General features: G+C 38.7%; 1 protein-coding gene and 1 pseudogene across 1 annotated transcript; one reads left to right on the plus strand and one right to left on the minus strand.

Annotated features, from left to right (window-relative positions):
- The first annotated feature begins 35 nt into the window (after positions 1 to 35).
- MEX3C (mex-3 RNA binding family member C) lies at positions 36 to 15015 on the plus strand. The gene is made up of 2 exons (XM_077135449.1): positions 36 to 777; positions 12005 to 15015. Exons 1-2 carry the CDS (start codon positions 36 to 38, stop codon positions 13228 to 13230), a joined length of 1968 nt encoding a protein of 655 aa, XP_076991564.1. The 3' UTR covers positions 13231 to 15015.
- Positions 15016 to 21903: 6888 nt separating this feature from the next.
- On the minus strand, positions 21904 to 26470 carry LOC143662405 (cytochrome c pseudogene; annotated as a pseudogene).
- Positions 26471 to 26716: the final 246 nt, after the last annotated feature.

Raw genomic sequence — 26716 nt, forward strand, 5'->3', positions numbered from 1 at the left:
GCCGCCGCCGCCGCCATTGACAGCGCGCTGCTGCGATGCCGAGCGGCAGCTCCGCGGCCCTGGCCCTGGCGGCGGCCCCGGCCCCCCTGCCGCAGCCGCCCCCGCCGCCACCCCCGCCGCTCCCGCCGCCCGCTGGCGGCTTGGAGCTCGAGGGGGACGGGCTCCTACTGAGGGGGCGCCTGGCTGCGCTAGGCCTTGACGACCCCAGCCCGGCGGAGCCCGGCGTTCCGGCGCTCCGGATCGCTGCGGCGGCGGCGGCGGTGCAGGGCCAGGCCCGGCGGGCGGCGGGGCTGTCTCCGGAGGAGCGGGCTTCGGCTGGCCGGCCTGGAGCCCCGGAGGTGGCCGACCTGGAGCTGGAGGACAAGGAGGAGGGGGAGGAAGCGGAGCTGGACGGAGACCTGCTGGAGGAGGAGGAGCTGGAGGAGGTAGAGGAGGAAGACCGGTCATCGTTGCTGCTTCTGTCGCCGCCTGCGGTCGCCGCCTCCCAAACCCAACCGATCCCGGGCGGGTCCCTGGGGTCGGTGCTGCTCCCGGCCGCTGGCTTCGATGCTCGGGAGGCGGCAGCGGCGGCGACGGGAGTACTCTACGGAGGGGACGATGCCCAGGGCATGATGGCGGCGATGCTGTCCCACGCCTACGGCCCCGGCGGCTGCGGGGCGGCGGCGGCCGCCCTCAACGGCGAGCAGGCGGCCCTGCTCCGAAGGAAGAGCGTCAACACCACCGAATGCGTCCCGGTGCCCAGTTCCGAGCATGTTGCTGAGATTGTTGGTCGCCAGGGTGAGTGTGGGGAGGGGACCAACAGAGCTTGGCCCCGGGCGTGGGAGGGAAGATTAAAGAAACTGGCTTGGGGCAGCAAAAGCCCCAAGTCCCTCGCGAAGGGGTCTGGGAGGGGTCCGGGAGATGAGAAGATGGGTCACCTTGCAAAAACCCTTACTGTTCCCCTCGTTTTGCATGATAAAAGGTGTTAAGTTTCTCAAGCCACCCAATCCAAGTGGTGCTTTCTTTACTCGGGCTGTATTCGTGGAACACCAGGCTGGCGTGGCACCAAAAACCTCAGTGAGGCGGTAAAAAGGTCGGGTCAGATGAGTTGTGGATTCGGTGTTGTGTACGGAAAGCTTCGAGATTGCAAGTTCGTGCAGCAGACTGCCTTGTAAAGGCTGAGTAAGAAGCTTTTTCTCTTCCCTTACACAGCTAATTTAGATGAAATAATTTGACAGAAATGGAGGCTTTTAGAAGGATCTCATTCGAAAAGAAAGGGGATGTTCAAGTGGTCGGTATCCGCCCCTCCGCTATTCAGAAATTCAGCTTTTGAAGAGCTGCATAACTCTGTTGATCTTAGTATATTCTTTTTGATACATTTTAACTCTCAAAAAGACACATAACTGGCTTTTAGAACACCTTAGTAAATACAAGATGTAGAAAAATTGTACAGTAGGGTAATTAGTTAAGAAACTTTATGCGTTTTTACAGTTTTCAGTAAATTCACTTGCCAGCACACCAGTACTGCAGACAGGCTCCTCCCACATTGTTCAGACAAAGGACCTATGTTTCAGATTCCAGGAGTAGATTTGAGAAGGTGGGGGAAGGGGATGCCCAGAGTACCTCTATCCGACATTTTTAGAGAAAGTTCTATGGTTTTTAATGTAGCTTCTTCCTATATTAAAGAGGTAAATGTTACCTACTGACACATCATTGCAACGTGGTATATCCGGGTTGATTCCTGTCTCTTTACTGTTAGGTTGAGAGCATTGTTGGGGTCAAATAAAGAGATGATGGCGCTGCTGCTTAAATGATCTCATCTTTCCCAAGTGGTCTAAAGTACACATAAATTAGAGGTCTGTCGAAATGGTGGTTTCACATACCAGAGTTGGCTCATTTCTTTCCTCTAGGATTTTAATAAGAAAACCCATCTGAAATCTGGGTAGAAGAGAGAGCTTATTTCACGTTGTCTGATTATTGGGCACTTAAGGCACTGTTCAAAGCTGGTGCCGTTCAGTTGAAAGGGATTATAGCTTGTACAATAAATCAGTTTCACATGCTTGTTTACTTACTTGCAAAATATTTAAGGCAATAATCCAGGAGAGGACCATTTCACTTACATAGGATTATTATTATTATTTCATTTCAAGTTATAAATATTAGAATGAGTTGCCCATTTGGTTTAGAACACTGAGGAATTGTGTATCAAGCTTGTTTTGCAAGGCGTTGAGTTTATGGCAGTTGGGAATGTGAGGCTTATTCACACAAACTTTCTGCCCTTTATATGCCAACAGGCTAATTAATAATGGAATGGCACATAAATTAAGGTGTAGTTTATGCACTAACTACAGGATGTGACAGACAAAAGTAGTACATATCCAACATAGACCTTGGAGGATGCATAAGACTTTAACAAATGGAGATGGAGGGAAAATACAGACGTGGAGGACAGATTGCTAGGTGTGATTGGCGGCTAGTGGTGTTTTCTTGGTACTTGGGCTCTGTTAAAGGGAGTGGTGAAAAGGGCTGGCAAAAGAATATGTCCAGAAGGCCGGTATATGAAGAACCCTTAATGCCACATTAGGATGCCACCTGCTCAGCACAGTTTGCTTTTTCGGGTATGTGTAGTGACAGTTTAGGATAACAAAGTAAAAAAAACTTCACATGTCAGGTTTGCTAAAGAACAAAATAATGACAAATCTTGTAGATTTAGTTTAACACCAAGTTTTGTAACTTACTGTATTATACTATACCCTTTAAAGCATTATAAAATGGCCCTTAATGCACAATTCACTCTTTTTATACAAATCCATTAGTGAAAAGTAAACTGAATTAATTGCAGGGTTTTATTTTGTACCATCTCTTAAATGATAGCAAATGAAACAAAATGTTAGTTTTTCTTTTCAGGGCTGTGCTTATTAGTTAATAAGGAAATCTGAATCTATGTCTTAGGACATGGAGACAAATTGCTGACTATTTCTTTTGCATTTGATATTTCCCCAGAGTTGATATTCAGACAGTACTGCTACAAGTATGTCATCATCCTCTATCTTATCAACACTAGAAAGTCTTGCCCTTTTCCTGTTTTGAACCATTCAACTAGTGGATCATTGACTCCTTTGCCACCCCCACTCCAGAGAAGCACTGTAATAAAACCTGTTAAGTCTTAGAGAACTAGGTGACATCTGATGTTTACATCCTTTTCCAGTGATAATTTCCCCATGGGAAACCTGTTCCTTTTCCCTAAGTGAGTAGAACAGGGCAAAGCATTTAATTTGCTTGTTAGCTTTGGTCAAGCTAAATTTTCATCTTTAAGAATTATCAATTCCTTACATTTTATTCATGACCTGAAGTCATAATTTTCTGTCTGACATCTCTTAATTGGTTCTGGGAATAATTATGTCACAGATGGAGGCATTTATGACTTCAGCTCTGAAGCAAAGAGTAAGACAAGTGCAGTTCTGAGTCATATAGACTAGCACTTATAGATGGCCCCTGGTTCCAGTCTGTTTCATAAAAAAACCACTGCTTTTGATAGTGATGGAAGTTTTGGCAGAGGGTTTGATCTCCTATTTATCCTTCCTGGTAGTATATGGTCATTCCTAAATGTTAAATTTGCCTTGTTTTTTAAAATTTGCATTTCATTTTGAAACCAACAATACTGTAAAATAAAGCCACTAACTAAAGAGGCTTATCAATATTAAAAAAGTTGTAATACATGGGTATCAAAAGTAAACCTGCCAACAGTTTTAAGACCTAGCTTTGCAAACATAGAAACATCTCTAATTTTGTTCAGATTTTTACAGTTATTGAAAACCAGTTAAATTAAGAAGTAAATTAAAGTAGGACTTTATATCCATTCTTAACATAAAGTATAAATGCTGTCATAAATTCAGTTTTAAAAGCTTGTATTATTAATGACTTTAATTGATGGCCTATGTGTGTTCCTAGCCTCAAAATAATTTAAGGTGTACCCCTAATTTCTTCATTTATGTGTGAACAATTTGTGTGCTGATATACTATACAGTATAAAACAAAAAAAATTTAAAGAATGGGAGGTAAAAATGGAAATAGGCTTTTTTTTGGGGGGTCGCTGATTTGTCTTGCCACCAGGCTTAGGCTATCACTGAGCTAGAGTATTTTGGAAACTTTCTTTTTCTTTTATTGAGCTACTCTCTCCACTGATCTACACTGGTTTTGTGTATTGTCACCTTTTTTTTTTTTTTAAGCAATTAATACTTTATATTATTTGAAGTGGTCTTAAATGCATCCTTGTGATAGTTTCTCCCAGTGTCTGAGGTGGAATCACGCTTCAAACTCTAACACAACTGAAATAACATGTACATGTGTTTGCCCATAATAAAAAGGGAGAGTTTGGTCTTGCTGTAGATAAACTCCCTATTAAGAAGAAATGTATGTTTCATAAGGAGGAACAATTTCACAATAATCCTGAAGTATGACGTTTTGTTTTATCATGGGGGAAGGGGAAATTGTTGGCCTTCTCTTTGCCCCAGGTGCTGGTAGGTACTTTACCAGTGCCATTTAACCCTGCTAGGCAGTTATCCTCATTTTACACATGTGGAAATTGATATAATGAAAGTTTGCTTGCTCAAACAATACAGCTTGGATTTAAATCAGCCTGTATGACATCAAAGGTAAAACTTTTTTCCACTCTATTTTGCTTCCCCACTTGAGGCATTCTGCTTTTGGAAAGTTAATATTTGGGATTAATTTCTGCCCTAATCATCTGAGTTAGGCTGCTTTATTTCCAGTATGCATAACATAAATATTATAGTACTACCCAAATGGTTTATTTAATAAAATTGTGGTGTCTCTGTTTCTTAAAGCACAGTTATCATTCTAATATAGTTCTAACTAAATATAGTTTGGCTAAAAATTCAGTCAGTACAGAGAGTTAGTTTGTATGTATATACATTAGCTTTAAAATTTTAAGTATTGTAGCTTTTCTAGGCTTTAAATTTTAAATTTAGTTGATAATAGTTTACATTAGCTCTGGGACCTTTGGGAAAAGTTAATTACTGTAATTGTTTTGCAAATGGGTGGGGAATCTACTGCCCTTTCTTCCTGCCTTTTTCAGCTAATGAATTATTCTGATTCCCTAGGGAGGAAATGGGAAATAAAAGCTGTAGTATTTCAAGGGTTTTTTTGTGTGTGTGTTTGGTTGATTGCTTTTTTACCCCCTAGTTATCAACAACGAAAAAATGATCAGAGACCAAATATTTGAGAACTGTTAAGAGATTTTAGAAGACAACGTTTTACAGGTTAGAATTCTAGGTAGTTTTCAACATCTTAATTTTTCAAGGAAAGGTAGCATTTAATCACAAGATACTGCTTAATACATTGCTTGATTTTGTTTTAAGTACTTTGGATATTTGTGCAAATTGAAAAATTTTGGAAAGTTTAATACTTTTGTCTTAATCTGAGGACAAAAATGTTTTAGAATGTTATTTTTTACTACAAAAATGCATATTGTAAACTACCCCCAAATTGCCTTTAACGATTTCTCTTCAGATGTGATATATTGGAATCGATCAGAAATAGAAATTCCTGAATTCTAGAAACTCTGACCACTAACTCACTTTATAATTTGGGGCATGTCACTGAAACTCCCTAGGCTTCAGACTCCCCTTCCTACTGAGTGCAATATCTCTAGGGACTATGAACGATAAACAAATGGACATACATGAAACTGTAAAGTGAAAAGCCCCATATTACTTTTCTTGAGTTAAATTGGAAATTAATTTGGAACCACACTTAAATTTTGTTCACTTTTCTCTTTTGGCTGTTAGTAGACAGTGCCACACATTGTAGTCTTCTAATGTGATGGAACAACAATTTCTATCAGGATAGGACTAAGTTATATATAGTAATAAGGAGCCCCTAAATCTGTGATAAAACAACAAAGGTTTATTTCTTGTTCACAGGGCCTCTGCCTATTTTAATCATTCAGGAGCACAGGTCAATGGAACAACTATCACCTCAAGTGTTGCTGGTTTTCCCTTATGCCAGAGGAATGGCAGGTTATGGCATAGCACACACAGGTCTTTAAATGTTAAGCCTGAAGTTATAATATATCCACTCATATTTCATTAACCCAGACCAAGTCATCTGGCCACACCTAACATCAAGTGGGCAAGAAAATGTATCAGAACCATATACCCACAGAAGAGAGAGCCAGAATATTAGTGAATGACCATGATAAACTATCACAGTTCTATTTTATAATCTATGGGATTGTTAAATAATGTTTTTAAATATAATTTCTGTCACATAGGATTTATAATTTAAAGTCTAACTCAAAATGGAGAAGATAATGCTCATAATACCATACAAGTGTATCTGCAATTAAAAGTGGAGGAAATTAGCTATTCATTTAGGAAGCTCCAAATAGATGGTAGTTGATCTGTTTTAAAACATCATTGATGTTTTAAAGTGTTGTTTTTTTTTAATTAAACTGTAAACTGTATCTGAATGCTTCCCAGGTGACTTATATACTGTAATTTCTGGGTTTACTTTTATCTCTTATCCCATGCTGCCATTAGGTATACTACACAGAGATTTACAAAGATTGAACCTGATTATATTTATACCTTTAAAATAATTTTCTAATGTTAGGATTACCATGCCCAACTATACTCAATCGAAAGAATGTATACCCTAATGTTACTGTTTCCCCTCTCTGTGCCACTCTCCCTCCACCTCCTTTAGCTTATTATCTGCCTTATCACTATCTTTTGGTATACTGTATGAAAGAACATTGAACTTGGAGTTAGAAAACTTGTGTTAGAATCCTGGTTTCACCATTTGGTGCCAGTGACTTTGGGCAAATCAGTTAACCTCTCCAAACCTCAGTTTCCTCTTGGGGAAAAAACCTGCCCCATCTACCTACTTCTCACAATTCCTCCTTTGTTTGTAAGGCCAAAAACATATGTTTGAGATAGCATCATTATTACTAATTCATTGTATGATTGAAAGAGATTATGATAAAGTGTATATGAGGTAAGGTAAAATTTATGAATTTTTTTTACTGTTAGATTTCTTTTGTACTCTGAGCAAATGCTAGTGATAATTAAAACCAAAAATTATCATTTCAGTAACTTTTTGTTTTGGTATTACCACCAACTAATTAAATGATCTAAACTAGATTTTTAAGTCTGCAATACAGTATAATGTTGATTTAAAAACAGAGCTTTTGAAATGTATTTCCTGGTAAAGAGCTAAGCTAGTCTCAAGGAGAATCATGCACAAATAATTCTGTGATCACATTATATGGAACCTTAACAGAAGGAATTCTGAAGAGTCTATTAACAGCCTCTAAAGGGCATGGACCTAAATTAAAACTCCCCAGTTAGGAAAATTATTTTACCTTTCATCTCATTTTCTGGGTGTTTCAACTTTAGTGAAAGGCCAAACGTGAGACTTTTTTCTAAATATTTTCAATCCTCTTGTCTAAAATAATTAAATGAAAAGAGAGGGGGACTTTAGTTTCTTGTTTGTTTTTCTATTTTAGTGGTATTTCTTTAAAATAATAAAGCATTTGAATGGCTCGAAATTTGCATAAAAAGTAAAAGTATAAATGAAAACTAGTCTCCCTCCTAACCCTGACCCTCTAATTCAACTAATTTCATGACTGCATAGTCTTCCATTATATAGCTATATCAGACTTAGACTAGTACAAACAATGCTTCAGTAAATACTATACACAGGTCATTTTATATTGGTGCAGGTATTTCTACAGGATCAGTTGTAGAAGTGAGATTGTAGGGACCAGAGAGTACATGAATTTATGTATTTCGTTTTCTAAAGCTGTTTCCTTTAACTATTTTTCTTTTGAGTTTTTGGTGTTTTGATTTGTAGTGGGTGAGAGGGAGAGAAATTAGCCTTTTGTGATGTGTAATGTATTTTGATTTTGTTCATGGTGACATTTGCTATGCAGGAATTTAAAATAAATCAGTCTAATTTGACAGTACTTTCATGGCTCCTGGGTTTTGTATCATTCTGAGATTATAAATTTTCCCATGAGTTGTTTTGAGATTATAAATTTTCTCATGAGTTGTTTTATGTATGTATGTATGTGTGTTTGTATCTTTGAATCTTGAATTAGAAATTTGGTCTAAAATACTCATTTCTGTTCTCCTCTACCCCAAAATTATTTTTTGTTTGTTTGTTTGTTTTTCCTCTTCCTTAGTTTGTGCCCCCTTCTTAGCACTCTACCAATTCAAGGAGACCCAACTTTAGAATGTATGCGTATATTTTAGAAATTGTATATTGGTTGGTTGAAACTCATAATATGTTCCTAAAGAAATATTATGTTTGGTGAGGTTTTCTATACTCCTAAACTGAGTTTAGGATACTTTGTTAAAACTGTCATATAAAAAATATATAGGAGAGAGATGAAATGCTTCTCTTTTTTATTGGCAGTTGCCTGAAAGGGATTGGCTTTGCTATCTTCCTCATACCTCTTTCCCCTGAACTGCAAAAGCTAGACACATGACCCTTTCAGGCATGATAGGTCTGTCTCAATTCCCCTATCTCACAAGTGATCCATGCTCAAAATGCTCATCTTCTCTCATCCCAGTGGATTATGTGTTAGATGATAATTGGTTAGTACCAACCATGGGCCAGGTAATGTTATGTATGATTCTAAGCATTTTCTCCTAAATTATACCTGCTAGATATTAAACAGAAAATAGAATTAAGATGTGGCTGAATATAATGTGTTTATATTCAGAAGTATTGATTTAGAGGGTTTTCTAAATTCAGCTTTCTAGAGTTGAAAGTGGCCAACCGTAGACCCTTAGGCTAATTCTTCCTTTGTCCTTAGGAGAAAATACCCACTGAGTATATAAGATTGGTTTTCTGTAGCATAATCAGGACTGTCTGTCTTTCAGATTGTGATTCAAGTAGACTACCAACTTGTGAAGTTGTAGCCCAAAACATTAGTCTCATATATCCCTATAATAAGGAAATAACAATAACTGCCCTGAGTTATCTAGTATAAACCAGTTATGCTCTAACATCCCATCCCTTTAAGAATTTCCTTGGCCTCTCTTCACCAGCCACGTCATTTATCAATGGGAAAATGATTACAGTTCTTAGCCCCAGACAGCACCTATTGTGCTGAATGGACTTTACTGGCTATTTAGTCTGTATAAATGATAAGAAGATAAGGAAGATTTGCTCTGGTCTCCCAGTTTTTTTCTCTTGAGGAACAGAAGCAAGTATAATATGTTCTTATACGCAAAAGCATACTATCAATTTAACCTTTGTTGTAGTTCATTACAGATGTAAATTTATAATAGTACTCTTGTAAAAGCTTACATGTTTTATAGTACCATAAATTTGACTAAATTTGACTCATTAAAGTAACTTCTTGATGGCCCCAAAGCCACCTCTCCCTCTCCCCCTTTGCTCTTACTTCATCCCCTAATGGCTGTCTTTGCAGTTTTGTCTTAAAGTTATAGTATCTCTCCCTAACCTTATTGTATTATGACTCTTACTCCCATAACTAGTAGTTCTGTCTCTAGGTTCCATTTTACTTACACTAGCCCTGTACCCAGCAGTGAGAATTTTCAACAGTGTGATTAAAATGACAGGAAAATTTAGATATCTGGAAGAGTTATTTTGGGGTAGGGAGACACTATCTTTTTAAAGTCATTCTCAGCAATATTTCAACTTATCTACCTTCCCAATCTTTGTATAACCTGACTCTAAAACTGTTTTCATGATACCTAGGATCCAGCAGTGAGAAAGCATCCATTTATTTGTGAGGTCCACAGTTTGTTTAAGGGAGAACAGGGTCTTCATTTGTGGTGAAAGATCCCAGAGTCCAATAGTAGGTTAAGTGAAGTTGCATTGACTATGCTATAATTGAAGTTAGCATAAGTGTTCTTGATGTTTATCATCTCCCTTCAAAAGGTTGGATTAGCAATATGTGGCCAGAATATAAAAGTCTAGAAAATTAGGCAAAAACACTTAATAGGCGCAAAGCAATAAGCCTAAGAATGGCCAGTGTTCCTATATAGAAAAAGTGATGTTTCTTCCAGCAAATGTTACATGGCCACCCCATGGCATATACTTAACAGCCAGCCATGCAGCACACTGGGAATGCTTATGAAGAACTCACAAAACAGTCCTATGAGGAGCAGAAGCTTCCCAGAGGATGACATCTGAACTGAAACCTGATCGAGGACAGCATAAGTTAAGTAAGCAGAGCTTGGGAGTAAAGTGGCAAGGATAAAGAAACATTCTAGTCATGAAAACAAAGCAACATGGACTACTGCAGGAGTTTAATATGGCTGGAGAGTTTAAACACTCACTATGGAGTTTGAGTGAGGAAGGGAAAGTAATACAAAACTAGAGAGGTAAGCAGGTACCAGATAACAGAGAGCCATATGTGCCATATTGTTTAACCTTTATTTACGCTTACAGCAAAAGGGAGCCATTAAAGCACTTTATGCAGGGAAATGATATATAATCTCTGAAGAATCATCTGACTAAAGTGAATACAGAGAATGGATTAGAATAAGACAAGGAAACCAATTTGGTTCTTCTGGGGTGGGGGTGGGGTGCGATACTGCAGTTATGCAGTCTAGAAATGATTTTTGTACTCTGTAGATTATGAATTTATTGGGGCTAAAAAGGAGAAAGTTTAAGAAAAAGATCTGTCCAAATTGTTACCTTTTACCTTCAATAACACCTTATCTTTGTTTTGAGGAACTAGGAATAGCCTGATACATTGGTGAGAACATATCTATTCTGACAAACTTTATGCTGTGATCTTTGAAAGGTATAACCCCAGAGTTTTATACCCTATTTGTATGTTTGACATTTTAAGCTAAAGTTTGAAAAGCCCTCTTATGTTTGGCACTGGTAATCTGAGGATTACAATGAAAAGTGGATTTAAAGTTGGGAATTAGGAAAAATTATGCATGTATTTTAGGTGTTTTGTATATTGGGTCTGTCACCAAAGTAGTCTTTCTTGAGTAAAGTCGCATCCAACATACATATTCCATACAATTTTCAGTATCTTTTTCTTTTTGAATGGAGCAAGAACTTTACAGGAGTGCAGAATCATTCTCAGTGTTTTTTTACCTGTCTTTTATAATTTTCTCACCCACACATAATTCAACAGCAGCTTTGTTCCCCTAAATCAGTCATCTTTATTGAAATTTTCAAAAACCTTCAACTTAATTTTCAAAAAAACAGTGTCTCTGCATTCATATTTCACTGGTATATGTAATAGTTAATTAGATAACTTAATTACTATCACAAGAACAACTAACATAAACAAATTTGGGAATAAACATTGCTGAGTCTTAGATTAGAAGTGACATTGCCTGTTAGCCCAAGCATTCAGTTTGTTGTTATCAGTTGAATTTTTTCAGAGGAAAGAGTATCAAGTTAAAATGGTAAGACACTTCAGTGGAAGTCAAAGAACTTATATTGTGTGACAAAAATCTAGATTCTTGATGTCAGCAAAAGGCTATAGATTTTGAAGTCAGATTGAGTTTAACTCTGGCTCTGCCACTTACTAGCTGTGTGAATTTAGAGAAGTTACACAATTATGAGTTTCATTTTCCTTAGCAATTATAAGAGGGCAGTAGCCTGGTTCTTACAGTTACTGTGTGGACTAAATAGAGACAATACTCAAATGTACATTTTCTTTACCACCCACACCCTGCAAGTTAGTAAACTACTAATTATTTGCAATGACTAATAACTAGAGGAAGAAAACAATAAGCCTTAAACATAAGATCTACCAGTAGAGGTACCACTTCTTCCCAAAGGAAAGACCATCACAGTAGACCTCAGGATCTAGTATGTCAGAGAATTAGAAAAGCTTTATCATTATCTAGTGGTATGCTTTGATGGTAAAGAACAAACTCTAAAACTTAAAGCAAAAATAAATTCAGACATTTAGCTGGAAAGGAACTTTCTGTGATTTGTCTTTAATATTGTATCATTGGAGTTGATGTTGATTCTTTTTAAATTTTTCTTATAGGTTGTAAAATTAAGGCACTGAGGGCCAAAACAAACACGTATATCAAGACACCTGTTCGTGGTGAAGAGCCCATTTTTGTTGTCACTGGACGAAAAGAAGATGTTGCCATGGCCAAAAGAGAAATCCTCTCAGCTGCGGAGCACTTCTCCATGATTCGTGCATCTCGAAACAAAAATGGCCCTGCCCTGGGAGGGTTGTCATGTAGTCCTAATCTGCCCGGTCAAACTACCGTTCAAGTCAGGGTCCCCTATCGTGTGGTAGGATTAGTAGTTGGACCCAAAGGAGCAACTATTAAAAGAATTCAGCAGCAGACCCACACATACATAGTAACTCCGAGCAGAGATAAGGAGCCTGTCTTCGAAGTAACAGGGATGCCTGAAAATGTTGACCGAGCACGGGAAGAAATAGAAATGCATATTGCCATGCGTACAGGAAACTATATTGAGCTCAATGAAGAGAATGATTTTCATTATAATGGTACCGATGTAAGCTTTGAAGGTGGTACTCTTGGTTCTGCGTGGCTCTCTTCCAATCCAGTTCCTCCTAGCCGTGCGAGAATGATATCCAATTATCGAAATGATAGCTCCAGTTCTCTAGGAAGTGGTTCCACAGATTCTTACTTTGGAAGCAACAGGCTGGCTGACTTTAGTCCAACAAGCCCATTTAGCACAGGAAACTTTTGGTTTGGAGATACACTACCATCTGTGGGTTCAGAAGATCTTGCAGTTGACTCTCCTGCCTTTGATTCTTTACCAACATCCTCTCAAACTATCTGGACTCCGTTTGAACCAGTTACTCCACTTTCTGGCTTTGGGAATGATCCTTCCGGTAACTTGAAGACTCAGCGTAGAGGAAGTCAGCCATCTACTCCTCGTTTGTCTCCTACATTTCCTGAGAGCATAGAACATCCGCTTGCTCGGAGGGTTAGGAGTGACCCACCTAGTACAGGCAACCATGTTGGCCTTCCAATATACATCCCTGCTTTTTCTAATGGTACCAATAGTTACTCCTCTTCTAATGGTGGTTCCACCTCTAGCTCACCTCCAGAATCAAGACGAAAGCACGACTGTGTGATTTGCTTTGAGAATGAAGTTATTGCTGCCCTAGTTCCATGTGGCCACAATCTCTTCTGCATGGAATGTGCCAACAAGATCTGTGAAAAGAGAACGCCATCATGTCCAGTTTGCCAGACAGCTGTTACTCAGGCAATCCAAATTCACTCTTAACTATATATATATACATAAATACTATATCTCTATATGGACTCGTAAAGGCATGGGTATAATGGTACCCTCAGTAAACTTCCTAATGAATTCTTATGACTGTTATCAGGCTTTATTGGGATTAGGCTAAAGTTGTTAGTAAACTTATAAAAGGCTGCTATGGTAACACTAAACCTAAGTGGTCTCTTGTCTATTAGTTTGGTTTGAATTATTAATACTATCTTGTAGACCCAGAGACATAGCTTGTAAGAGAATTGTTAAAGCTGAAGTTCAGCTTGGCTGAATGAAGATAATCATAGGTGTGTGAGTCTGAAAAAAGTGTATACTTCTAGGATTTCAAAATGATGGGTCCCAAAGCCTAACCACATTAAAGTTTTTGGAGGGTACTTGGCATTACAAATGATTCAGACACTTCCAGTGCTGCCTTCTTTACACTGCCAGTTTTGACAAAACAGGTTTGTTTTTTATTTCACAACAACTTATGCCTAATTCTGCAGGATTGCAAGTAAATTTTTAATGCATTGTGATTACTTAATTGGTAAGAATAGGGTTGATGGCAGTTAACTAGATCACTGGTTATAATTTGGGACAAAAACTGCTACATTGACCTTCATCTCACCCAGAGTGCTCAAGGCTGGTGTGATGAGTGGATCAGGAATGCAATTGTCTCCATTGTGAATTCCTACCCATTTCCTGACTGCAGAAAGGGCCACTTGGGATTTCCCTTTTGAGGAACGGCTTTGGGATGCACCTTTATTGGCTAATTGAGGATGCGAACATTCCATTCATTAGTCTGATCAAGGTATTAATTTTTAGACTATAGATCAAAATGTGAAACATTTATGTTCAATCATATTTGTCTTGCACATTATAAATATATTTTTATTTTTTAGTAATTTAGGGGAGGGGAAGGTAGAGAGGGATAACATTGCCCTTAGCATAATTCACAAAGCAGCTGTGACAGCCTCCAGTTTACTTCGTTTCAAAACTATTTCCAATGATAAGGAAAGCTTTCTTTTAAAAAAACTTTTACATTTCACCTGTGGATGTCTATAACTTCATCCTCAGTATGTTCCCAAATCTGTGCTGGCATTGAAAGGACAAAACATTATACTGGTGGATTTTTCTACTAATTATTTTTTGAAGCGTTATTTTCCCAACACAAAAGAGCTTTTTTTCTCAGTATAACAAAAATTGAAATCTTATGTGTATTGAATAGTAAATAGACAAATTTTATTTTTTATTTCCACTTGAAGAGTTACATTTCATATAAAAGTTTACAAATAATGGTTATTTTGATTTTTTCAGTATAAAAAAGTTGCCTCGATGGCATAATATGATGTAATGCTAATTGCTTGTAGAATAGTTAAATGTCAGTATTGAAACTTAATCTTTAGCTGCCGTCTTGTAGATATGAACGAATGTTCACCAAGCATGTATTTTGTATTTTATTGCATTGTACACTGCAACTAATAAGCCAAGGAATCGACATATATTAGGTGCGTGTACTGTTTCTAAAAACCACAAACTAAGAATGATAAATTATCAATATAGTTTAGTATTTGCTAATTTTACTACAGTCTTTTGTTATGTATATGTAGGGAAGTCATAGGGATTATAAATTCAATTTGAGTAAAGTTTAAAAACCATATATTTTATGATAAAGGGCCTTTAACTTAAGATGGCCAAAGCACTGATATTATATATTTGCTGTAAAGAGAATTATAAGAGTTTTATTTTTCTGATATTAAAAGTTACTTAATAAAGACTTGTTTCCATTAACTTGAATGTATTCTCCTTGGTGTTTTTCATCTAATCATTAATAGTTTAGACTGGAAGATAGCGATTTACCAGAATTGGAAATTTCCTTTTACAGAGTTACCCTACTTTGTACTTCCCTAGGATGATTGTAGCATTCTGGGGCTGGCTGCTGGCAATCTTTAGGCCTTAGCTTATATGGCAAGTGCATGGTATAGTCTCCTAGTGTCTCCCTTTTCTTCTGGTTCTGTTGATTTCAGCTTCTGGATGTTGCCTCTGGCTTTCTTTCTGATTTTCACTCTGCTTATAAAGGACTGCAGAAATAGGATTCAGACCCATCCTGATTGAGGTCAGCCACACCTTAACTGAAGTAGCTTTATCAAAAGAGCCATTTTACAATGGGTTCACACCTATAGGAATGGGTTAAATTTAAGATTATTTTCTAGGGTTCATACAGCTTCAAATGGCCACCAACAGCAAATGACTTTTATACAATAATGTTAACCAAAATCCTGACTCCAAACTAGTTAGGCTCTAATTAATTTGTCTCTTTTTTAATGTATTTTTGTCTGTTAAGAAACTAAAATTCTATTCAGCTTTAATTAGCAGTATTGCATAGCCATAATAAGTCTTTTCATTGTAGGTTTTGGACAGATTCTTAGGCTGTGCTAGAAGACTGACATAGATTCAATATGGGCAAGACCATTGCCCTGGAATTATTTTGCTAATTTTAAGATCAGCCTCCAGAAGTATGGAAGTTAAATTAATTTGGTGTGTTACATTACTTACACATTTCGAACTTAGATTGAATGATGGGTGAATATGAATTTCATAACTTTTACCTAATCTAGATTCTTCAAGGAACCTTGAAAATAATCTACTTTGGAGCTTTACTTTCCTTGCCCTGAGTATGCCAAGAATTTGTCTAAAATTAATGTTGGCAAAACTGATGAGCACTTAAAGTCTGGATCTGCCCTTACTTGGCAATGTTAATTTTCTTGCTTATTGAAGTATTAGGGAAGAGACGCTCCAGGAGCTCTTTTTTACCATGGAACACAACCCTGGATTATCTGCAATGCGAGTAATAAAGAATTAAGCAAATCTATTGGGGAGAACTAGTGTTCTCAATCTGTTAGGCGCAGACCCTTAGATTTCTGCTTAATCATTCCAAAACTTATAAATAATGGAGTTGGAAGTGATTATACAAATAGTTTTGCTGTTCATTTGACTTAATAGCTTGTGAACATCTTTTTCATGTTGGTATGCTTTCACACATAATTTAATGGTTGACTGTAATATGACTATTTCATAACTATTCACAATTAGTTGTCAATATAAGTGGAGTGGAGCACTGATGAAATAGGGACATTGAGAAACCTAATGAAATTATATTTAATAAAGACTGAGAATAGCTATTCTTTTTAAACTGACATCTTCCTACTTGGATAGCTCAGAATAATTATTTTTATGTCTTAACTTCATTCAGCTGACTGCAAAATAATGGGAAAATGTGAAAGAATGTTAAATTATCTTATTGGGGTTTTCTATACTGCCTCTATATTAATGTTTATTTACTTTTACATTTTAAATGATGGCATTGGTACACCAGTGCAAAGAACTTCAGCAAGGAGGATAAGTGATCAGATTTTTCAGTAGTAAGTAAAATTCACTGTTACAGAGATGAGGGTGTGAAGGCAAAAAATAAAAACTGCCAGAGAAACCACACGTTTGTAGGCCCTCAGGGTGATTTAGACCCTTATACAGAAGTCTCGGGAAATGGGGATGTTACAACCTGATGCCTAAATTGAGTTGTAAAAATAGACTTTTCCTGCTCCCATTTAGCCTGTTTAAAATAATAAACCTTCAGTCTTTTTAAGAGCATGTGCATACATGCCCTTTTTAAAAATATGAAGGTCTTAAGAAGAAGCTTAAAATATTTAACTGAATGTACAACAAAAAAAACCTGGAAAGAACTAGCTTAGTAACAAGCTTAATTTCTAAGAAGGGAGAGTAAATAAGAGTCGAGATTATATAATTCCTCAATTCCTACCAACATTTCCATGTTTACTCAAAGCCTCTAACAGTGTTATACATAATTTAATACACATATTGATATTGAACATCAAGATGAGAAAAACCGGGCCACGGTGGCTCAGCAGGCAAGAATGCTTGCCTGCCATGCCAGAGGACCTGGGTTCGTTTCCCGGTGCCTGCCCATGTAAGAAAAAAAAAAAAAGATGAGAAAAACCAGTCACACCATCTTAAAGGCCTCACAAAACCCCAAAATAAAAGAGACAGATGAAAGTTATGTTAAATTAGAATGTTCTGGACAAATAACAATAGTGAGCCTGTATTCAAAATGAAAATTTGAGTTATTTTTATGTGATTCTGGAACTTAGTAACTAGAGTTGAAAGTAAATATTAAGTATTATATTTTAAAGCATCAAGGTCATATCTGTTCCATGACATTTGCCAAGATCAAAAGCAAGTGCAGTGCAATTTTTGACAATCTGTTCCTGCAATTTGAATAAATTACCAAGGCATTATAACGACTTGAATGGGGGAGCGGCTTCAAATCTACTTGTTATAGGTGGGAAGTGCTGAAGTATGGAAACTAGAAGTTGTACTTTGTAAATAAAATTGAAGAGGTAGAATTTCAGAAAGGATTGTAGGAATACTTGGGAACTTGTGGTTTTAGCTAATGCTTAAAGTATTGAATTCATTACTAGGTGACAAAAGATACATAAGAGTTAGTAAGAAATAGCAACTTCATGTTCTAGTCTTCACCACAGAGAAGAAGATCTAGCCTCTCTCCAGTCTCTATCATGATTTTAAATGGTTCTACTTTTGGGAAATTTTACTACTTGAGTTATACTCAGCAACAACTTCTTAATAATAGGCATGACTATTTCATATAGCTAAAACCACAAGTTCCCAAATATTCCCACAATCCTTTCTGAAATTTTACCTCCAAGAATTGTGCATATGTGAAAATAGTTGCAACTGAAAACAATTCTTACAGCTACCTTCTCAGTCCGTACTATCTTAAAGGCATTTTTTTTTGACTCTTGGCCATTGATAAAACCCATAAAAATTAGGAGTGGACTCATGGTTGGATTAAATTTGTATTTCTTGGAAATTGCACATTTAATAAGTTACCCAATGGTATTGCTTACGATGTTTTTTCTTGAAAGCTCCAGATCTTCCTAGGTTTGTCTTTTCAGTATAGGGAAAGATTACTATTCATATTTTTATAGCCACCTTCTCATGGGAAGTAGAGAAAGCAGACTCCAACTAAAGTGTGTGGCTGCCTTTCCTGGCCTGTGTATAACGCTTCTCTTGAACTCCATGGAAACCAATGAGAAGATCATTCTCATGCCTAGAAGCTTGTGTGAGAACTCTCTTGAGACCATATTTTGTTTACTCTTCCCAAGGAGGCAAATCCTAACACCTTTTGAAAAATATGCCCTCATGTCAAAGATTGTATTTGTGGTCAAGGACTACAGAAATGGCTTTTACTTTCTGTGCTAGCAGACAAGACTTTCTTGATATTTCTATTCCATTTCCTCAACCTTTCAAGTGACCTCTATCTTTTACCTTCCTCAAAAAATAGAATCCTTATGTCATCCCTCCAAATATCACCACTATTTGGCCACCCTTAGGTAATAGTGCTAAGGAGAAAGTAAAGAATCATTTTAATAATCAATTTAAAAACCAGAGAGAGGTCTTTAAGCAAACCATTGACGGCAATTGACTATGTCACCTCTTAGAGTCCATCTGATTTTTCAGTCATTTCCTATGTTTTCCTAATTCTGGTCATTTAGCCTGGAAAACGTCTCCTGGTTGAATCTACAGAGCTTCCAGGCACAGCAACTGTAGTATTTCATTTTATTCTCCAGCTTTAGGGTCCACTTTAATTCATGTCCCATATTTTCTGGCTTCACTAGGGAACATCTAATCTCATATTATGTAGATTATGTATTCTGACTGTTGTTTCCCTTTTCCTAAAGCAGAAATAACAACCTCTAAGGACTGTGTAAAACTCTAGAAGCTAAGACCTAGTGATACTATAAAATAACTAATTTGCTTTCCCACACAGCATCCCTCTTGTGCCCTGGTTCTTTTTAAACTCCAGCATAAGCCTGAAAATATTGTTGAAGTGTCCTTGAAGAATAGTGTGAAACAAAAAGAGCCTCTGGGTTTTAGAACACCACCTTTAGTTGTGCGGCCCATTTAATACAAAGTAAACTCAAGTGAATACCTTATTCCATCTTTACCACTCCCATGGGGTATACTGTTCTCTCCATTTTACAGAGGAAAAAGCTGAGGGTTGAGTTAAACTGGCTTAAGTTTAAAAAAAAAAATCTAAAAGCATTTTCAGAAAGATTCCATGGAAAATGTCTCACTAGTTGCTTATAGCCAAGGTATGAATATTTTACATTTAACTCTGGTTTTCTAAGTCCCAAGCATGCCAATCTAAAGATTTTGGTAGCACTCTGATAGGGTTAATTTATATTCTCAGACTATCATAACCATAGGGAACTTGGGCTAAGTTAAGGCATCATTTCTTTTTTTTAACATTTTATTATGAAATATATATATACAAAAAAGCAATACATTTCAAAATATATTGTAACAAGTAAGTTATAGAATAGATTTCAGAGTTTGGTATGGGTCACTGTTCCACAATTTTAGGTTTTTCCTTCTAGCTGCTCCAAGACACTGGATTCATACTCATTTGTTAAATCCTGTCTTCTCTGTTCTAACTCCTCCTTCTCCTTTGATTCTTCTCCCTATCTTTAGGGGTATTTGAACTCTGCCCTTTCAAACTTTTTCATGTTGGAAAAGGCTACAGGACAGGGGGATGGAATTAGTTGATGTTCTTGGAGAGGATTGCCCCTCCGGATTTTAGGACTTATCTGGCTAGGAACCCATATAGAGGTTGTAGATTTCTGGAAAGTAATTTTAGTGTGTGAAACTTTTATACAATCTCAGCTAGAGCCTGAGGTGTTCTTTATGTTTAACAGAAATGGTTCTGATTGGGAATGGCAAACTGTAGTAATTAGCAATATCTAGCTAAAGTTTGACTACGAGTAGCCTCCAGAATTGCCTCTCAACTCCATTTGAACCCTTGTAGCTACTAATAAGTTACTTTGTTACATTTCTTTTCCCCCTTTTGGTCAGGAAGGCATGGCCGATCCTCACCTGCCAGGGCCACGTTGCCAGAGAGACTTTCACCCCTCGATGTCATGTCCTACAGAGGGGAAAGGGTAATGATTTTACTTGCAGAATTGGGTTTAGAGAGAGGCCACATCTGAGTAACAAAAGAGGTTTTCTGGAAGTAACTCTTAAGGCATAACTATAAGTAGGCTTAGATTTTCTGCTACATAAATGAACTTCACAAAAGCAAGCCTCAAGATCATGGGCTTGGTCTCCTGACTTGGAGTCCCTAATATTTGAGACAGTATCAAGGATTTCCTCAGTGGTAAAGCTAAACAGCTCCATAATTTTTCTCCTGTCCCTCTAGGGACTTTGTAAGGCATCAATTCTTGTTTCAAAATTTATTTGCAGATTCAGAGGACACTCAAATGCTCTGCCAAGCAAATGAAATGTCAAAATTGGCCAAAATTGTCATCTAATCAGAATTTTGTTTTTTAAATAAAAACGTCTTTGAGGCCAAAGTGTAAGCAGCTAGATAACTCCCTTGTGGACTTTCCAAGGACTTGGTCTTTTTCCCAGGATCAGAGAAACTCCCCCTTTACTTCACGTTTAGTCTCTGGATTCTTGGTATGTAGTTTGCCTTATCCTAGAGAGAAAATCTAGGAAAGAAAATGGAGGACAGATTTTACCAATTTTACTATTGCCTGGTACCTTATTTTTTTCTGGGCCTGCTGGGGGTTAGTGCGCTGTTGTGTTGTGTGTGTGTGTGTGTGTGTTAATCATCTTAAGCCTTAGAAGAAAATTTACAAACTTGTAATGATGGTCTATCTCCACCTAAATCCTTATGAATTGGCAAAAGCATCATGACCAACCACACATAATTCAGTGGCTCTACGTTTTTTTTTTCTTTTTTTGACATGGGCATGCACTAGGAACTGAACCCAGGTCTCCGGTATGGCAGGCGAGAACTTTGTCTGTTGAGCCACCATGGCCCTTATGTGGTTTTGAATAGCAGTTTAAAGACAACCTGAATTACAACCCAGTCTGACTTAAGAAAGTAAAGAATTTAAAAGCAAAATTTAACTTGCTATTATATTTGTCACACTGACTTTTGAAAACATCCAGCCTTACAGATGATCTAAAAAATGTGAGAAGGGTTCAGCATTATTTTGCTTTATACATAAACCACAGCAAAATAGCTTTTGTTAATTAAAAGGCAACATTTCAGATACAGGGAATTTTAATTAGATTGACATGGTTAAGACCAAAACGATAAAGCAGACATAGCTACATTATCTTCAGTACCTGCCTTTAAACAGGGTCATGAACACCAACTAAAACCCAGGTGAGTGTTGCTCTGTTCTATGAGACAGTGAAGGGATTTCCCTAGTATTCAAATAAAGTTATATGTCTAAATATAAAACAAATCTCTTATAGGTAATGAGTTGGCATTCACCATCTTTGTGAAAAGTTGAACATTACTAATTCAACCTAGCTTCAAGTCCAATTATATCTTCAAAAAGGGGAAATAGTGATAGCCCTTGCCAAACCAGAATTGCTACCAAAATTTTAAAAGCTTGATCATATTCATTTAATTATAAGCTAATCTTAGGTTTTTTTGTTGTTGTTGTTGGACAGTCCTGAGTTAAATAAGATTAGCTTATAGTTAAATTCATACTCTGAATTCTGGTGTATGAGATCAATTTAAATACAGTCACAAGACATCTGTTTTATAGTAAATAATGCAGTGGCCAACTATTATCCATTAGTAGCTTTTTTGAGATAAGCTATGAAGTCTGCCCTTTCTTCTTAATGCTAGCAAAGGTCATTTTTGTTTCAAGGATGTATTTCTTGGGATTCTCCAAATACTCCATCAGTGTCTCCTCTTCCCAAGTGATGCCTTTGTTCTTGTTGGCATCTGTATAAGAGAATCCAGGGTCCTGACCTATTTTCTCCCTAAAGAGACTATGCAGATTTGGCCCAGTCTTGTGCTTGCCTCCCTTTTCCATGGTGTGGCATTGGGCACACTTCTGAACAAAAATGTTGTTGCCTTTCTCTGAGTTATAACTGCTAAAAGTTCGCTAATTGAGATGGTTCCTCTTCCCAGGGTTAGTTTGTGGTTTCCAGATTTGTACACTCATTTGTTGTCTCCTCGCTCTGCCACACACGCACCCACCCAACCTCAGTATGGGTGGGCTAACCCCACTTTCCCTTTAGATGAGGGTTTCCAAATAACCTCAGTACTACTGATATTTTGTCCGAGATAATTTTTTGTCATGAGGGCTGTCCTGTGCATTATAGAATGTTTAGAGTCATCCCTGGCCTCCACCCTCTAGATATCTAGTTGTGACAACCAAAAAGTTCTCCAGGGTGCACAGGTAGTTTAGTGGTTAAAATGCCCACTTTCCATGTGGGAGACCTGGGTTTGGTTCCTGGACCATGCCCCCCCCCCCAAAAAAAAGTTCTCCAGTCATTGTCAAATATACCCTATATGGGTTTCTATTAAGAACCACTGCTTTAGATAAATATTTAACTCCACAGAATCAAACAGGAAACTGAGCCCTCATTCGGCCAGTCAATTTAAGCAATATTATGTATTAGACATTGTATGAGTAAGTGATAGAGAAATGTTAAGTGGCTAAAAATAACCACTATTGTTGTGAGCTTGAATCAAACATGTTATTAAATGTTTTATATGGTCTCATTTAATCCTAAACTCTGAGGGAAGTAGTACCCCCTTTTTCCAGATGGGGAAACCATCCCAGAGATGAATGAACCTGCCCAAGATCACACAGCTTGGGATTCTGGTGCCCATGTTCTTCACCTCTGCTCTATAGTGCCTTCTTGCCCGTGAGCGGCCTACATTCTAGTTGAGATACTACAGTTCATATTCCTGAAACTTCAGGTTCCCTCCTTTACAAAGCTGTCTCTTGCACCTTCCAGGTACTCTATGATGATATCTTTGCTGCCATACTGTCAAACCACTGTACCCCAAGAGCTGGCCTGGTAGCTAACCAGACGTTCCATCTGCCAGCACTTCCCAACAATGGCAGACTGTCCATAAACCAGGCAACTCCATCAAGTTGCCTCAGAATCTGGTAAAAGATATTATGTTGTTTGTGGAACAATGAATTAAGTTGCCTAAGATTCTTCTTTCTTGAGTGCCAAGTGAGATTCTATTTGAAAACAGAACCTCTGCCACCTGTATCTTTCTAGGAAGTCTCTTTTCTTTCTTGTTTGACTCTGGTTCCATGAAGAAACTAGAGACCTTCAGAACTATCACCTGCTGGCCCCAGGAAGGGGAGGGTGGATGCTTTCTTACTTTCACTGGACTTTGAGACGCTCCTCTTGGCTAAGGATCATCCTTAGACTAGTTTACTCCCCATTATCGAAAGGTGGAAAAAGACACCTAAGCATGAGTTCTCTGCCAGATCTGTATCTAGGCTCATCTACAAAGGGATTAGAAGCTAGGGCTGAGGGAGTGTGCTTCTAGACCTTTCCAAACCTGAGCCAGTCCCACTTAATCCCCCCTGAACTTTAGAGTTACTGAGGAACCTTTACCAAAGTGCTCATGCTGGATCACACCCTTGGAGAATTGGACAACTAGTCTGGGTTGGGGCCCAGGCAACAATGGTGGGGAAGGGATGCTGAGCACTCTAAGTGATTGACTCTAAAGTGCAGCCAGGATTGTGGATTACTGCTTTAAACCACAGCCCAAAATTTCTTTGAAGACTTATTTAATCTTGATCAATGAGAAATTTGCAATCCCCAAACAACACCCATATTTGATATTAAAATGTCATAAATTACTTAACTCCCTATACACTCTTCCAAGAGTAAACTCGATATACCAGTAAGGTGCTTATAAATACCTCCTGGTGATCATTTTATTAATGAGAGCCCTTCAAGCTCTCACTGTCTATGCAGGTATGTCATGAGAGAAAATTCTCCAACTTCACAACTCACCGATTTTCCTAGGGTGTCTGGGTACCACTTCCTCATTTTATTTGAATGGGTACATTGGCAGTGGGGTCACGTTCTTTAGGGGTTTCATGGGCTGCACAGTTTGAATTAAACACAAAAAAGGAGCAAAAAGTTCTGTGCTTGAGTAACATCCTCTTCTGATCAGAAAAGACCGGCCAAATGAGGTGACCCCTAATAGTACAACAGGAAATATAAGGCCCAAGCCAGGGAGAGAATCTTCCCCACCTACCACCAGAGCGCTCAGACCTAGGGGACTCCTGATGCTCTACTGTAAATGCCTCACTTTCTTATTACCTCATTCCAGAAAGATGTGACATATATTTGACTCATGCCAATATTATAAGACAGGGCAGTAACCCCATTTTACAGATGAGGGGAGGAATGAGGCTCAGCAAGTTTGCCAGAACTGGAAACAAAGGAAACTGCGATTCTAGGATAATGGTTGGGGACACTGAGCCTGTGTGTGTCCACTGGTTTAAACATCCTCCCACAGTGCCAACCTGGAACCTACCTTTTCTCAGAATGTCTTCAGTTTTTGCAATTTATATCAACCAAGTTTGAAATATTTCATTCATAAAATACCTGTCTATCTCATGTTGTCTGTAGTAACCAGATTGTCCTAGACAGCCAGGTAATGCTTATTCTACATCACTGCATTACTGAGCCCCTAGTATATGCAGGCACTGTACTAGGGGGTTATCTATAGGGTATCCTCTTATTTGCAAGGCCAGCCTAGGTCCCCTTAGCAGGTACAAAATAGCATGGAGCCTCTTTTAGGGTAGACTTGATCCCACACCCATGCTGCTCTCCCTTCATTTCCATGAGACTCTGTTTTGACACCTGGAGGCTTTAAGAGGAACTTGGGCCACTGAAACATCCTCAGGGACCTGTAAAGGACCCCTATTCTGAGTAGATGGCATGAGTGCAGACCTAAAGTCTAGCACTAGTCCTCCCACTAGTTGGGAAACAGATTGACAATCACCTTCCAAAATGAGCCCAGGGCAGTGGGCTGGCCACACAGAGGTCAGCACGCAAAGCTTCGAGGCCAGCCCAGCCCAAATCCTGGGTGAGTCCAGAGTGGATGCCACATCCCATTTCAGAAGAGGGGAGTGGTCTAGGAGAAAAACATTCTGTAACTGACCAGGGAGAGACATCAGAGAAATGAGGTGACCTTCAGCCCATCAGGACGGATATCTGACTAGAGGGTCCAATGAAGAGAACAGCTGGGCTAGATAAGGTTTAAGGCCAGGGATAGGAGTTCTAGTAAATACAGGTTGATAGCCAGTCCCACCTGCAGCCCTTTCTGCCCCAATCATTCACTGCTCCCAAGGGGGATGCCAGCATTTTTAGGGCAATAAGCTGATGATACTGCCACACTCAATAAATATGTGAGAAAAATCAATATTAGGTTTAACAATTTCAGCCACCCACAGCTGCCCGAGCAAGACTGCAAGACCTTCCAGGAGAGAAAATGCTCTGAGTATAAACAGTGGCATCCATTTGTCCAGTAGGAGGACTCACCCTGCAGCAGTAGGCCACACCTACCCAGGGCCAAGTTAGGCTCTGGGGGTGGCAGCTGTCTACTGGGCCTGGATGAATCCTCAGGAAGTGGCCCGCCCACTCCTCACCCCCATACCTTTACCCAGGCCTCTCCCTGCTCTCCAGCTACCCAACTCCATACTTCCCTCCCACTAACATGTGTCAGTGGGGCCCAGCATTCAGCCTGGGGAAGCACACACATTCAAAAGTGTTCTGTCCTCAGCGAATTGGGTCCTCCCCCCCCACTCAATCTCCCTTGGGGTTTAGGAAACAGGACTTCAATGCATTCTTCTAATGTTGATTGAATTCTTTCCTTCTGGGCAGCTTTGTGTATCCCTGGCACAAAATGGGAAAGGAGCAGGAAGGGTTTTTAATAGTACAGAACTGGCCAATTTGCACTGTCAACATAGGCTTGCTATAATAAACAACAACAAAAAAAATCCAGGTGATGCAACTTGTTGCAACTGTCTTTGGCAAGGACTCCAGTGTGGGTTTGCATTCTAAAGAGCACACATGCTCTGTTAGGCTTGGTTAGTGGAGTTTAGTGGAACGGAAGTAAACACACTAAGTATAAATTATGTTTCTGTTGCATGCTTCAGGACCATTGCAGGGTGTGGTTGCAGTTCAGACTGCAACTTGCTTTGGTGTCTGAATAAAATGTGGATGACATCTCATTCCTGACCTCAGGCCTGCTCAGGTGATTGGCGGGTTCTCGGATGCCGCTGAAGTCAGCAATTTCTAGGAATCGGAAACTCAGAGTGCCATAAAAGGAAGCCACTTCCGGGGCTCTTTTTAATGACATGTTGGATGGCTTCTAGAAACAGCTGCTACAGGCCAATCTCCTGACTGCAAATAAAAACTTTAGGGGAGACCCACATCACTCATGGAAAGTCCCTCCTGAACCTTTAGAGAGCACTAGCATCATCGATATAGAGCATTTATTTACAAAGGAAGTTTTTAATCATTTTATTAATTGCTCTGTTACAACACAGAAAGAGGGAACAAGCGAGCAAGGGAACAAGTAAGCTGTCCTAGGGCAGGGAGGCCA

This window comes from Tamandua tetradactyla, chromosome 18 (genome assembly GCF_023851605.1).
Source record: "Tamandua tetradactyla isolate mTamTet1 chromosome 18, mTamTet1.pri, whole genome shotgun sequence".
NCBI lineage: Eukaryota > Metazoa > Chordata > Mammalia > Pilosa > Myrmecophagidae > Tamandua > Tamandua tetradactyla.